This window comes from Mercurialis annua, linkage group LG8 (assembly GCF_937616625.2).
Source record: "Mercurialis annua linkage group LG8, ddMerAnnu1.2, whole genome shotgun sequence".
Taxonomy (NCBI): domain Eukaryota; kingdom Viridiplantae; phylum Streptophyta; class Magnoliopsida; order Malpighiales; family Euphorbiaceae; genus Mercurialis; species Mercurialis annua.
The window spans coordinates 4,362,250-4,374,282 of NC_065577.1; the positions used below are offsets into that span (position 1 = coordinate 4,362,250).

The 12,033-nt window shown below is 31.8% G+C and overlaps 2 protein-coding genes across 2 annotated transcripts; both read right to left on the reverse strand.

The window, feature by feature from the left end:
- Positions 1–226: 226 nt before the first annotated feature.
- LOC126660320 (2-oxoglutarate-dependent dioxygenase 19-like) lies at positions 227–4,384 on the reverse strand. Its single transcript, XM_050353747.2, has 4 exons — positions 4,033–4,384; positions 2,882–3,117; positions 1,827–2,154; positions 227–659 (listed from the first exon to the last, which is right to left on the reverse strand). The coding sequence occupies exons 1-4, from the start codon at positions 4,312–4,314 to the stop codon at positions 414–416; spliced, it is 1,092 nt and encodes a 363-aa protein (XP_050209704.1). The 5' UTR covers positions 4,315–4,384; the 3' UTR covers positions 227–413.
- Positions 4,385–5,186: 802 nt separating this feature from the next.
- On the reverse strand, positions 5,187–11,247 carry LOC126660319 (disease resistance-like protein DSC1). The gene is made up of 6 exons (XM_050353745.2): positions 11,140–11,247; positions 9,568–10,571; positions 9,012–9,110; positions 7,795–8,884; positions 7,390–7,701; positions 5,187–6,920 (listed from the first exon to the last, which is right to left on the reverse strand). The coding sequence occupies exons 2-6, from the start codon at positions 10,056–10,058 to the stop codon at positions 5,451–5,453; spliced, it is 3,462 nt and encodes a 1,153-aa protein (XP_050209702.1). The 5' UTR covers positions 10,059–10,571; positions 11,140–11,247; the 3' UTR covers positions 5,187–5,450.
- Positions 11,248–12,033: the final 786 nt, after the last annotated feature.

Genomic DNA, 12,033 nt, shown 5'->3' on the forward strand with positions numbered 1-12,033 from the left:
TATAACTCTTTTAAAATTATTATTCGTAAATATTTCTAAATGCTTTCACAATTACAATCTCTTTTTTGACAATTTTTTTTATTGCATCTTTCATGTCAATTTAGTGTTAACATATTAATGTGAATTACAGTCACCGATTTTTCATGACAAAATTTTGAAATACAAAACTTGATAACATGTAAGTTTGATTATAAGCTAATGTCATATTATGCGTTACACATTAAAATATCATGAAAAAATTGGTAGTTTTATTCATTTTCTTTGATAGTAATGCAATTCATAGGATAAATAAGAAAAGGATGCATTTCTATCATTTATAAACCGATAAGTGAAACTGATTCTCTACTAATCACATACAAACTTACACCAGAGAATCGAAAACAAAAACACGTGAAATCGGTTCACTCGGGTGTTCAAATTCGAACACGATCCAAGCAAGATTTTCCATGCAACTGATTGCTCTGCTGAAGTTGGACATATTCTTGATAAGTGATACCGATATATGCTGGTTTTTTGTTTTCACGATCGATCAACTCTGGTGCGGGACTAACAATTGTATCGAGTGACGGTCCATGTGCGAGGGCTATAGATATTCTTGTAGCTGTTTGGTTCACTACTGCTCTGTGTAGAATACTCTTGTACTTCCCGTTACTCAGTATCTACAGAAAAATAATGTTTCATTTTGTTGTAAGATAAAGAAATAACTGAATATTTTGGTGATCATGTGATTAGTTGATCAATTCAAACTTTCGTGGTAATTATGTAAAAAAAAAAATCAAATCAATACAGAGAATTTGGTTACAATTATAATGCAATTATAAAATTTGAGTAAAAATTGTGGTGTTTGTTAATGTGGCTTTTATGCTGCATCAATTTTGTTTAAACATGGTTTTCATTTGAATTTTTATCCTATACAATATGGTTTTTACAAAAATAATAGGCTAAACACAAAAAATAACAACAATATATATTTTTATTTAGTTTCATCAAAAAAAAATATTTTTATTTATTTTTTCATGTCATTCAACTATACATTAATAATGAATTTTGACGAGTCAACCATGAGAGTGAAAAGACTTTAAAGACACATGGCATGTTAGCCATAAAGGCAAAATATATATATATTTTATTTGTAATTTCATCTATTAAACTATAGTTAAAATTAAAAAATTAAAATTAAAATTAACTAACAAGATCCAAATTTTTAATTAGTTTTCATATTTGTTCAAATTTCTCACAAATTGTAATTGTTTCATATTTAATTTAATAAAATTTAATAAATTTTAAAAAGAAAATTATTAGCGCAATTTTTCAAGTATAAAATTAAGTGTTTAACGGATTAAAAAGTCCAAACCTTTTTTTTTACTTTTTGTAATTCTAATAAATACTTTAAGACTTTATAACTTTAATTCAATTTTAAATTTTAGCAACAATTTTAACCAATTCGCTCCCATTATGTTGAAATTTCGAAAAGAGGTTCACGAATCACATGTCAGTATAATTGTCTGATAGCATAGAAGTTCTGTGGAGTTGTACACACGCTATTAAATTTATTGGAGCAAATTGACTAAAAAACGATGTGAAAAATTAAAATTGGATTAAAAGTTGCAAAGATTAAAAGCTTGTTAAAATTGTAAAAGTCTAAAAAGTTTTAATTTTCTAATCCATCAATCCTAAAATTAAAACCACAGCAGTCCAAAATCCCGATTAAGTAAACTAATTAAATAATCAAACCGAATCAAATTGGTTTGGTTGATTCTTCAAACGAACCGAAATTTTAATCACTCCTTAGGCACAAAATCAAAAATAAAAGTTGAAAAAGGTACCTCAAGATGATCTCCAGTGTTAACTAGAAAAGAATTGGGTGTGATTTTCAAATTAACCCATTTTCCTTTATGTTGCACTTGAAGGCCACTGACTCCATTTTCTATTAGAATGGTCAACAAACCATGATCTGAGTGGCAGGGCAGACCCATGGCCAGTTCTGGTTGGGTACAAGGTGGGTAATAGTTTGCTATATTGGTTTGAAGACATTGGTCAAAGTTGAGTGTCTTCTCTATGTAATCAGCTTCCAATTCCAAGCTTTCTGATATTCCTTTTAGTAATTGTCTTGCTATTTCTCTCACTTCTTTTGAGTATTCTAACATAATCTCACTACAATTTATAAAATTAGAGAAAAATATTAAAAGTAATTAATAATTTAAAAATCGAATCGTTGACACTTGACGGTTTAACCGATTCAACCACTGATTCAATTGGTTAAATAAAAAATAAATAAAGATGGACATTTTCAGTTTCTAGGAAAGAACCAAACAATATTGATATTTAGTTTTTTTTATAGAATCTATCAAACTAGGTCGATTGTCAAAATACTAGTCAAAATTTGTTATTTTTCATAATTAATTTGTCAAATTTATATTGAGAAAGATTATTTTGATCATAAATTTTTAAATGGATCTGATTCAAATAATTAAGGTCAAATAGATGTGTTCTTTTAATGTCTATTTGATTATTATCCATAACCTTAACTGTATTAATAGATACATCTTTTAAAAAAATAGACAGTCTAATCTGCTAATTTTGCAAATTAAAACAATTAAATTCAGAAAGTGTCTAATTCTATATGTAAAACTATTTTACCCTTTTAAAATCACATCAAATACATCCAAATGATCTAAATTAAGATGAAATAATGAGAAAAGCCAGATTCATTTAATATAAATTATAAACATTTGTGTCTATTTAGATCTTAATGAATTAAATTAGATCTAATTTGATCCTATCATATAAGTTTCCGGACCAAAATAACCTTTCTCTCAAAACTTAACAAGTACAAATGACTTTTCGCCTTAATGTTTGTACTAAAATGAGCCAATTTTACCTTAGAGCAAGAGGTTTGGTGGGAGAGTGAAACACAGGATGAACAAAAACCTTGAGAAAATCTCTCCAACAGAAAACTTGTTCAACTGAAGTATTAAAGCTCGTCCCACTCCTTATTGGGTCCAACACATTTTTCCCTTTAAAATCCAGCTTTTCCTCTTCTGGAAGATCAAAAAAACCTTTACATGCTTCAATCATTGATTTCATTAGTGTTTCTGGCACTCCATGATTGACCACCTGACATCATTAAATTTTTTCAAATATTAAATAATTTTTTAAAATTTGTAATCTTTAGAATTTTTTAGAATTTTTAAATTAGTTACTCTAGTTGGATTTATGGACTAGAAAATTTGGGAATGTCTACTTTAATTCTCATCAACTTTACTTTCTCGGATTAAATGTTTTATAAGAGATACCAAACTATTATACTATGTTTCAATTTGATTTTAATGTATTAAGATTTAGACTTACTAAACCTTTGCGGATAAAGTCAATTTATAAATATCAAAATAGTAACAAAAATTTAATTTTCATTTTATAAAATCTCGTCAATTTTTAATTTGACATAGCAAAAGGATGAAAAATATATTTACTATGTATATTTGTTCTCATGTTAGTTGCAATTTGACATGGCCGACTGCGTTATCAACTATTTTGATATAAACAAATTGAAGTATTGACATGTAATTTAATTAAAATTTTATCACCACCACTAAAGATGAAAAATTGACAGTCCATGCACTCTAAACTCCAAAAAAAAAAAGGAAGTTTTTATCTAGATCCGGTTCATGGAAAAACTTTATACCTATCCAATGAAATGTTAAAACAATGAGAAGAAAAAGAAAATTAGTGGAAGAAAGAAAAATTTATAATAGATTTTCAAACACCTCATTGGGTAGGTTCATGAAAAATTCATGACCGGGTTTAGGTAAGATTTTCCCAATTTTTTTTTATCAAAACTCATTAAAATCTAAAAATCGATATTCTAACAAATTATACTAATATACATATAATATGATCATTTACGTGCTAGTTCATACTCGAAATTAAATTGATTAATAAAATATCAATATCATCCGTAACAGATTTTAAAAGGTAAAAGATTAAACTACAAAATAAATTTGGTTATCTGAAAAAAGTTGGAATTAATACCATGAAGAAGCCCCAATCTTGACAGGCTTTGGCAAGGTCATTAATGATTTTAGTTCTTTGATGAGAAGAACTTGAAATAAGAAGGGAATAATCAATGACAGGAATTGGCTCTTCTGGCTCTGAAACTGATAATAATTCATCAGAATTTGGAGTGAAGATATGACTTGCAGGGATGGTGGTAAGATCAGGTGACTCTGCTATGAATTTAATGCTTGTAATTTGCTTAGGTGATTTTTTAGTGATCGGAACAAGAGAAGGTACCAATGGAGCTACTTCAGCCATAGATTTAGAGAGAAGAAGATATCGATGAATGAATTGGTGTATAGCGAGAGACACACACACACATATATATATATCGACTATGAAATAATCGATTTCAATAAATAGAATCATATTTTAAATTTTTCGGTCATAATGTTAAAGTTTTATGCCAATAATTTGATTTTTTGGATGAATTGATTATTTGACGTAGTATATGAAAATAACGCTGGATAAGATCACAAAAAGATGGTGTGAAACAGGTATTAATGTAATTTGTCAGATTTTGGAGAAATAGCTAAAGATTGTTCACCATTTGTTGGGAAAGGACAGAATAATGATATGATGGCTACATGTTCTGTTATGGAGTTAAATGGTTAAATGTATTTAGCAGAGTAGACTATTTTGGACATGAACGTTTTTAGGAAATTTTTTAATTTTAATTTTAAAAATAATTTGGATGTTAAAACAAATTAATTGTATTACATTTTTATAAAAAAAAATGTCATACAGAGTACTTGGCCCTAAAAACTATCAAGCATTGATGCATAAAGTCTTAATATGTTTTGCAAGTAGCTCATATGGACCATCAACATTTACTTCTTGCAAGTACAATTTTGATATATGAAGACCACTTGCATACCAATTTGAATGTCACTACTTTTTGTGGGCTTCAATGAGCAGTTGTTGCTTTTAAGAGCCACTTGAATTGCTATATCTCTTTAACCCATATGATTGGCAGTAACTAAGCAGAAAACAGAGATTTTATACCTATAACCTTACCCGTGGCGGAACCAGAAAACCAACTTAGAGATCTCATAAATATAATCTTACCGGTGGTGGAATCAAAAAACTTCTAGAGGAGCAAATTTATGAAAGAAGTTAGTCATAAGAAATTTGTAAATAGAGTACTCTATTCATCACGTTAGCCGTGGACAAAATTAGTCATATATTATTCAGGATAATCCTTAGATGGTCTATACCCACCACGTCATTAGTATAGGACTCTAGTTAGCCTCCATATCATTTAATTTTGATAAAATAAGGCGCTGAAGTAACGTCGGGGATACTGCATATACAAAACACGATTTCAAGGCAAATATAGTTACAAAGTCATGTTCAGGAACTATATTGGAAGAGAGACGAAAGTTGAAGGACTGTCAATCAAAATTAGCTTTGATTTTTTTAAGATATGGTCTCTCTTCTTTCCCAAAACTGCTACTTCTCTTCTTTGTCATTTCCACTAGCATTTCCTGTTGGTTGCACCCCTCATCTTTTGAGTATAGCAGAAGAACCCCACACTTCTCCACTTCAGGACAATTTGCACCATTTTCATGGCTTGTATAATCAAGTATTTTAGCAGAAAATTCAAATGAAATTTCATTACACCAACATTGATTTAGCCAACTGCTGTTAGCAACCAAGGTATCATACCAACGACAATCATACCACATGAACACATGCTTTAAACCATTGGATTTGGCTGGGAAATATTTCCAAGTGTTCAACGTGAAAATATGACTGTTGTAGCCACCATAATTGTTTCGGAAATCGCATTTACAGGCGATAACTCCACGAGGGTACTCGCAGCTTAATTGATCATCAAAACCCACAATCAAACTTACAGCAAAACCCATAAACCTGTGGTTTAGCCAGTTTGGAGGTAGATGCTGAATTGTGACTGAACTTCCAATACTCTTGTGAGTAAACCAGTCAGGAATTTCAATACTAGGATATGTAAAGTACACTGATAATTCATCATAGGCTTCATGATCACAATGTTTCATTTCCATTGCAAATTGTCGAATTTTCAGCTGCGCATTTGCGATGACATCTCCCCATTGATCTTGATCCAGTTTATAGCAATTGGTAAAAACAAAAGTTTCGTCACACAATGAATTGTTCAATCCTAGCTCAAAAAGTTGCTTTATGCCAGATATTGATACCAATGATCTACAATCACGCGCATTTAAATATTTCACTCGCAGTGGAAGCTCTGTTAATGCTTCAAGTTGTTTGCATCCAGTCACATTTAGCCGTGTCAGCGTAGAAAGTTGTTGAAAGCCTGCAGGCATCATATCAAAATTGTTCCCACTCAGATTAAGCTCTACGATAGAGGATAAATAATTGATGTTCTTCGGCAGCTTTCCAAGCTTTGAGCAATGAGACAAACTAAGCATATTAAGAGCTTTCAAATTGCAGAAGCTATCCGGAAGATTAACCATAGACGTATCATCCAAAGAAAGGTGCCGTAAATAATCCATAGTCTCTGAGATTTCTGGGAAAGTCTCTAGCTTCTTGCAGCCAGATAGAGCAAAAACTTCAAGAGATTTTAATCCACAAATGGTGCTTGGGATGAACTCAAGTTTAGTGCAGTTTTTCATATCCAATATGACAAGTTTTCTGAGGTGCTGAACTGACCAGGGCACTTCTTGTATTGCAGTCTCACTTAAATATAAATATCTTAAGGTTTTTGAAACCTCGGGAAATCTCTTGAGATTTGAGCAACCAGAAAGATCAAGAGTCTCAAGAGATTGCAGATCAATGGTAGTTGGAAGACTTTGAATGTTTTTGGAGTACCTCAGGCTCATGAAAGTTAACTTGGTGAGTTGGCTAATTGACAAGGGAACCTTCAGCAATATAACCAATAAATTAGAATTCTTGAACCTACTAATTCTAGAATAAGCAAATTCAGGTTAATTTTTTTTGCGATTACCAAACTAATGCATTTTTTACAAATTGGTTACCGACTTTAAAATTCTTACATTTTGGTAACCAAACTTCAATTTTACCAACAATGGTATGTCACTAAATGATTCTCGGTGGAATTTCTATTTACGCGGACAATAAAGATACAATATTTACCATATTTTATTTACTTTAAGGTTATCAGACTACATATTTTATTTCAAAACGGATACTAACTTTTAAATGACATAGCAAAATTAAAAGGCACGCACTTTTCGCGTAAGCAAAATTTTGACCTGGATTTGTTTATTGACCTCTCATTGTTGGTAAAATCAAAGTTCGGTTACTAAAATTTAAGAGTTTGATAACCGCAGTTTTTTTTAACCCAGAAAATACATTAGAAGATCATACCTTTTTTTCTTCCCATAGCCCTTCAAGTCTGCTACATGGCAAGTTAAGCTCAACAAGGTTCATTGGATCGAAATTGTCGGGTAAAAACTTTAACGGGTATCCATGCCAGTAAAGATACCGCAGCTCATTGGGTAGAGACTCAAGCCCCTCAGGAAGCTGAACCATACCTTCTTCTCCAGAGCCATCAGAGTTATTAGACATGCGGAATAGAAGAAATTTAAGATTAGAAATCCTTGTAAAGGCATTCCGAGCTAGTTCCAACTTTCTTACTTTAGAAATCTCTAAGAGTATGCCTTCAATTGCTTCAGTTCCCTAATAATCAAGAACAAAGAATAAACCTGTTAGCAATAAAATTGTGATCTAACTATAGCTGATATATAAGAGGATGAAAGATATGTATCTCACAGTCTTTTCATTGAGAACTTTATAAATGTCGTCATGATTCCATAACCTGCTTCGCTCGCTTGGTCTTTTGGATTCTCGACGTACGATTTCCTTACCCATTTCTTGTAGTAAATCATGCATTTGTATTTTGTGTTTCGGAACAGTTATAAGGGACTTATCAACAAGAGTGCTTATGCCAATATCCGTAGATAAGCCGCAGCCATCCAGCACCCGAGTCACACGGTCTCTATCTTCACCTTCAAAGAAACATGCAATATGAAGAAAAATTTCCCGTTCTTCATCATCCAAGTTATCATAACTAATTTTTAACATATCTTGAATTTCTCTGTGAGGAGCTTTTTTCAATTTCTTCAACGCACTTTCCCATTCTGTTATCGTCTTTCCATATAGCATGGAACCCAAGACTTTTAGAGCCAAAGAATTACCTCTTGCGTAGCCTGTTAATAAATGTGTTTGAGCCACAAATCCTTCCGAGGGACTGCTTTGCTTAAATGCATTCCAACAAACAAGACAAAGCGCATCATCATGGTTTAACTCCTTAACTTCAAATGTAACATCAACACTTCTTCTGAGCAGTTGCTTATCTCTACTTGTTATAATAATTCTACTTCCTAGACCAAACCAACAACGATCTCCAGCAAAATATTCCAATAGTTCTGTGCTGTTCACATCATCAAGTATGATTAGAACCCTTTTATGATGGAGCATATCCTTAAAATGAGAGGATTTAATATCAGGAGTATTCAGTTTTACGTCTTTTTCCTCCAGAACTTTCGAAAGAAGCTCCTCTCCCAGACGATTCAATCCACCGGGTTTCTCTGATTCTTTCGCAATATTTGAAAGAAAACAGCAACCTTCAAATTGAAATGCAACTTGACTAAAAATAGCCCCGGCTAAAGTTGTCTTCCCTATGCCGCCCATTCCCCAAATTCCAATGATACGAACATCAGACGACCTAACAAGTAATAGTGCTTTGATGCGATCAATTTGTAAATCTAGACCCACTAATAAATCTGAAGCACTTGCTGATACTTGTTTTACTCTTTTCCAAACATCATTGACAATTTTATCTACAAGATCAGATTCCTTCCTGCCAGCATCTCAGAAAAAAAATTGTTTATATTAGAAGTTGCTTTCCCATATTCAACATGCTATTCTCAAATCAAAACATAGTATCCTGCTTAATAAGGGCAGAGAAAGAAAGTTTATGAGTTCACCTAATTATCTGCAAATCCTGGCCAGCTAGATTGGCAGCTCTCGTTAATGCGAGTTTCCACTTTTGCACTTTATTCAATTTCTGGTGACCACCTTCAAATCTAATAAATATAACATGCTTTAAATTTCTCGGCATTAAATCATAAACAAGCTCTATATATCCAAGATCCCGTTCTATTCGACCATGCCACATAATGAAAAAACAGTTCCACTATCAGGCAGCAGCATAAGCGCTAACCTGATCTGAGAACAAAGCGGGAGCTAAAGGATGTGAAGGTATAAATAATTAAAATACACACACGCGCGCTCATACATAAATGAACAGAACAACTCGTCTGCTTCACTATGTAGTATGTACTACCTAATCAATGGATTGAAACTACCCTTCAAAGCTAACAATTATTATCATGACAAAGCTTTGTCCTACTTGTCATAAAGACTTATTAATCTCATTGAATAGAGTTTACATAAAACATTCATACATTTCATGCAGCATGCAATCTAACATCTAATAGTAAGCGTTTTAAAAGCACATAAAAATTGAAATTCATATTATACCTCTTAACTTGTGGATAGAGCTTGAGAAAGTTGACGGCTTTAACCACGGAATATTTGCACCATTCCTTCCATCCTTGCTTCTCCACAAAATCCTTTTCATGTCTAAAAAGTGCTTCTGCATAAACTCCGCTATCTGGCTCCAATACATCTGATGGATTTACATGGAAAAAGATGGGTATAACTGTTTGTCCATAGCACTCATGACATTCTATTATCTTTTCAAGTTCATCCAAACAGTAACCTGAGGATGCATAGTTTTTTGAGAAAATGACAACTGAAATTTTCGACTCTCCAATCTTTTCTAAAAGTCCTGATGTGATTTCATCCCCTCTTCTAAGTTCATCATCAATAAAGGTTCTTATTGATCTTCTGCTTAAAGCAGCATACAGATGACTAATAAAATTATTTCGTGTATCCTCGCCTCTAAAACTCAAAAAAACATCATACTTGCAATTTGCTGACAGACCAGAAGTAGAGTAATTGGATGACATGAGAAAATTTAAAAATGGAAGTAGAGAGAACTGAGCAAGAGTTCATGCTGATAATAAAAGAACTCCACCTAATATTCCTGATAAAAACAAATTGTCAAAGATTCTTTTTTTTTCTTTATTGCTTGTTACAGATTTCCGAATCTTGTGGATGCAAAAAAAGCCATCATATACATGAACATGAGAGATTCCAGTTCACTACGTTCATATGTGGACTGGACTGAGTCGACTATTTTAAAACACATATTAAAATGTGTTATAAGATGATTGTAGACGACGTAGTGCACTAAGTCTATCTAAAATTTCTTTATGAACATCACGTCCTTAACCAAAAAAGGCTGAATTTCCTCCTCGAGCTCAACATTTTGATTGACTTTTCCCTTCCTTCAAAATGCTTATTAGACTTATTAGCTTTCTAAATCTTCTTTAGCCGACCGTTATAATTGCTTCTGCGGAAGGCTCAAAGGTGCCGTCATGCCAGCTCATAGTTGGGACCGTTCAGGACGCTTTATGTGCCTTGTACCAAAAATAAAATAAAAAACGTTAAAGCACTTTAACAGAAACTTCAATGAAGTAATAAAGTTAAACTATCATGTCTTTTATCCCAGTGAAGTGCAGGAAAACATGGCCTGAACCCAAAGTAGGAAAATTTGCAGCCAATTTACGGCTTAATCATGGCTGATATTATGATCAAAGCAAAGATTTTTGTACCCAATTGGACCAACTCCAAAGCAGGTTCTTAAACACCATAAATCTGACGGAATCTTTCAAAGAAATGTCACTTTTTTGGACTTTCTTTGAGGCATTTTATCAAACACATCATAAGCAGTAATTTTATACAACATGTTTGGTCAAACACCAAGCCAACTCGATCCCAATTCTCACAAGAACTGATGAACATTAATCCAATGAAAACAATTTGTATACCCGGAATCAGAACAAAAGTAGCTAAGCAGTCATCTTAGACATCAAATGCAAAATTAAGGGAAAGTTTAGGAAAATACATAAAAAAACTATAAAAATTTGTAAATTTACCTTAAAAATTGAAAATTTGCAAGCGTATCTAAAAAAAATAAATACTTACTATTTTTTTACTCTGCAGTTTCAAACAGTAGCAAACAGTTTCAAAAAACACAATTTGAAACTGTTTTACAAAACTTTTCGTATACAGTTTCAAATAAAGTTTCAAAAGGTTTAATAAAAAAATACAATTTGAAACTGTTTATAAACCGTTTCAAAAACAATTTATAATAGGATTTCAAACGGTTTATAACAGTTTATTAAAAAAAATTGAAACTGTTTTAGAAAACAGTTTCAAATAGAGTTTCAAACGGTTTCGAAAAGTTTCTAATTGATATTTTTGAAACAGTTTATAATACAGTTTAAAACAGTTGCAAAAAAAAAACAGAGTATTTTTTACAAAATTTCGGAGTAAAAAAATAAATTTTTGAAAAAAAAGGTATTTTTTTCTCAAAAAATAGAGTAATTTTACAAATATTTTTGAAAACGAAGTATTTCTTACAATTTCCCAAATTTAAGGTCTTCTCTATAAGCCATTTTTAATCTAAAATAATGTTTGCTAAGGTATCACTAAGAGGTTGCGGGCCCGTTATGAACTGGCGCTATCAAATCCGGCATTTAGTTACTAGTTGGTCAAATTTTTAACGAACAAATGGTTAACGCGCCCGCTGAACTTGTGACACGAGATTATTTAATACAATTTGTACTTTTATAAACAATTACTCCAAACTTCTTATTTGTGGGTTATATTATCTCATAATTGTATTTTTGACACAAAATAATATAAAATGGAGATGAGGGATGGAAAAAAAGTTACCTAATTGTCGCGATAAAATTATCAAAAAACCTATTTTTTGCAATAAAAATATAAATTATAAGGTAATCTGACCCAAAAATAAAGAGTTTAAGGGGGTTAATTGTTTAAAAAAGTACAAATTTAATGAAATGACTCTGTGTC

Excerpts from the sequence above, each read along its gene's own strand:
- LOC126660319 (XM_050353745.2), bottom strand. The coding sequence starts at position 10,058 with ATGTCATCCAATTACTCTACTTCTGGTCTGTCAGCAAATTGCAAGTAT. Across the intron at positions 9,111-9,567 it reads CTCTATCCACAAGTTAAGAG|ATTTGAAGGTGGTCACCAGA; the intron begins GTATAATATGAA and ends TATATTTATTAG. Across the intron at positions 7,702-7,794 it reads AAGTTCTCAATGAAAAGACT|GGAACTGAAGCAATTGAAGG; the intron begins GTGAGATACATA and ends CTTGATTATTAG.
- LOC126660320 (XM_050353747.2), bottom strand. The coding sequence starts at position 4,314 with ATGGCTGAAGTAGCTCCATTGGTACCTTCTCTTGTTCCGATCACTAAA. Across the intron at positions 2,155-2,881 it reads ACCAAACCTCTTGCTCTAAG|TGAGATTATGTTAGAATACT; the intron begins GTAAAATTGGCT and ends TATAAATTGTAG. Across the intron at positions 660-1,826 it reads ACACTGGAGATCATCTTGAG|ATACTGAGTAACGGGAAGTA; the intron begins GTACCTTTTTCA and ends ATTTTTCTGTAG.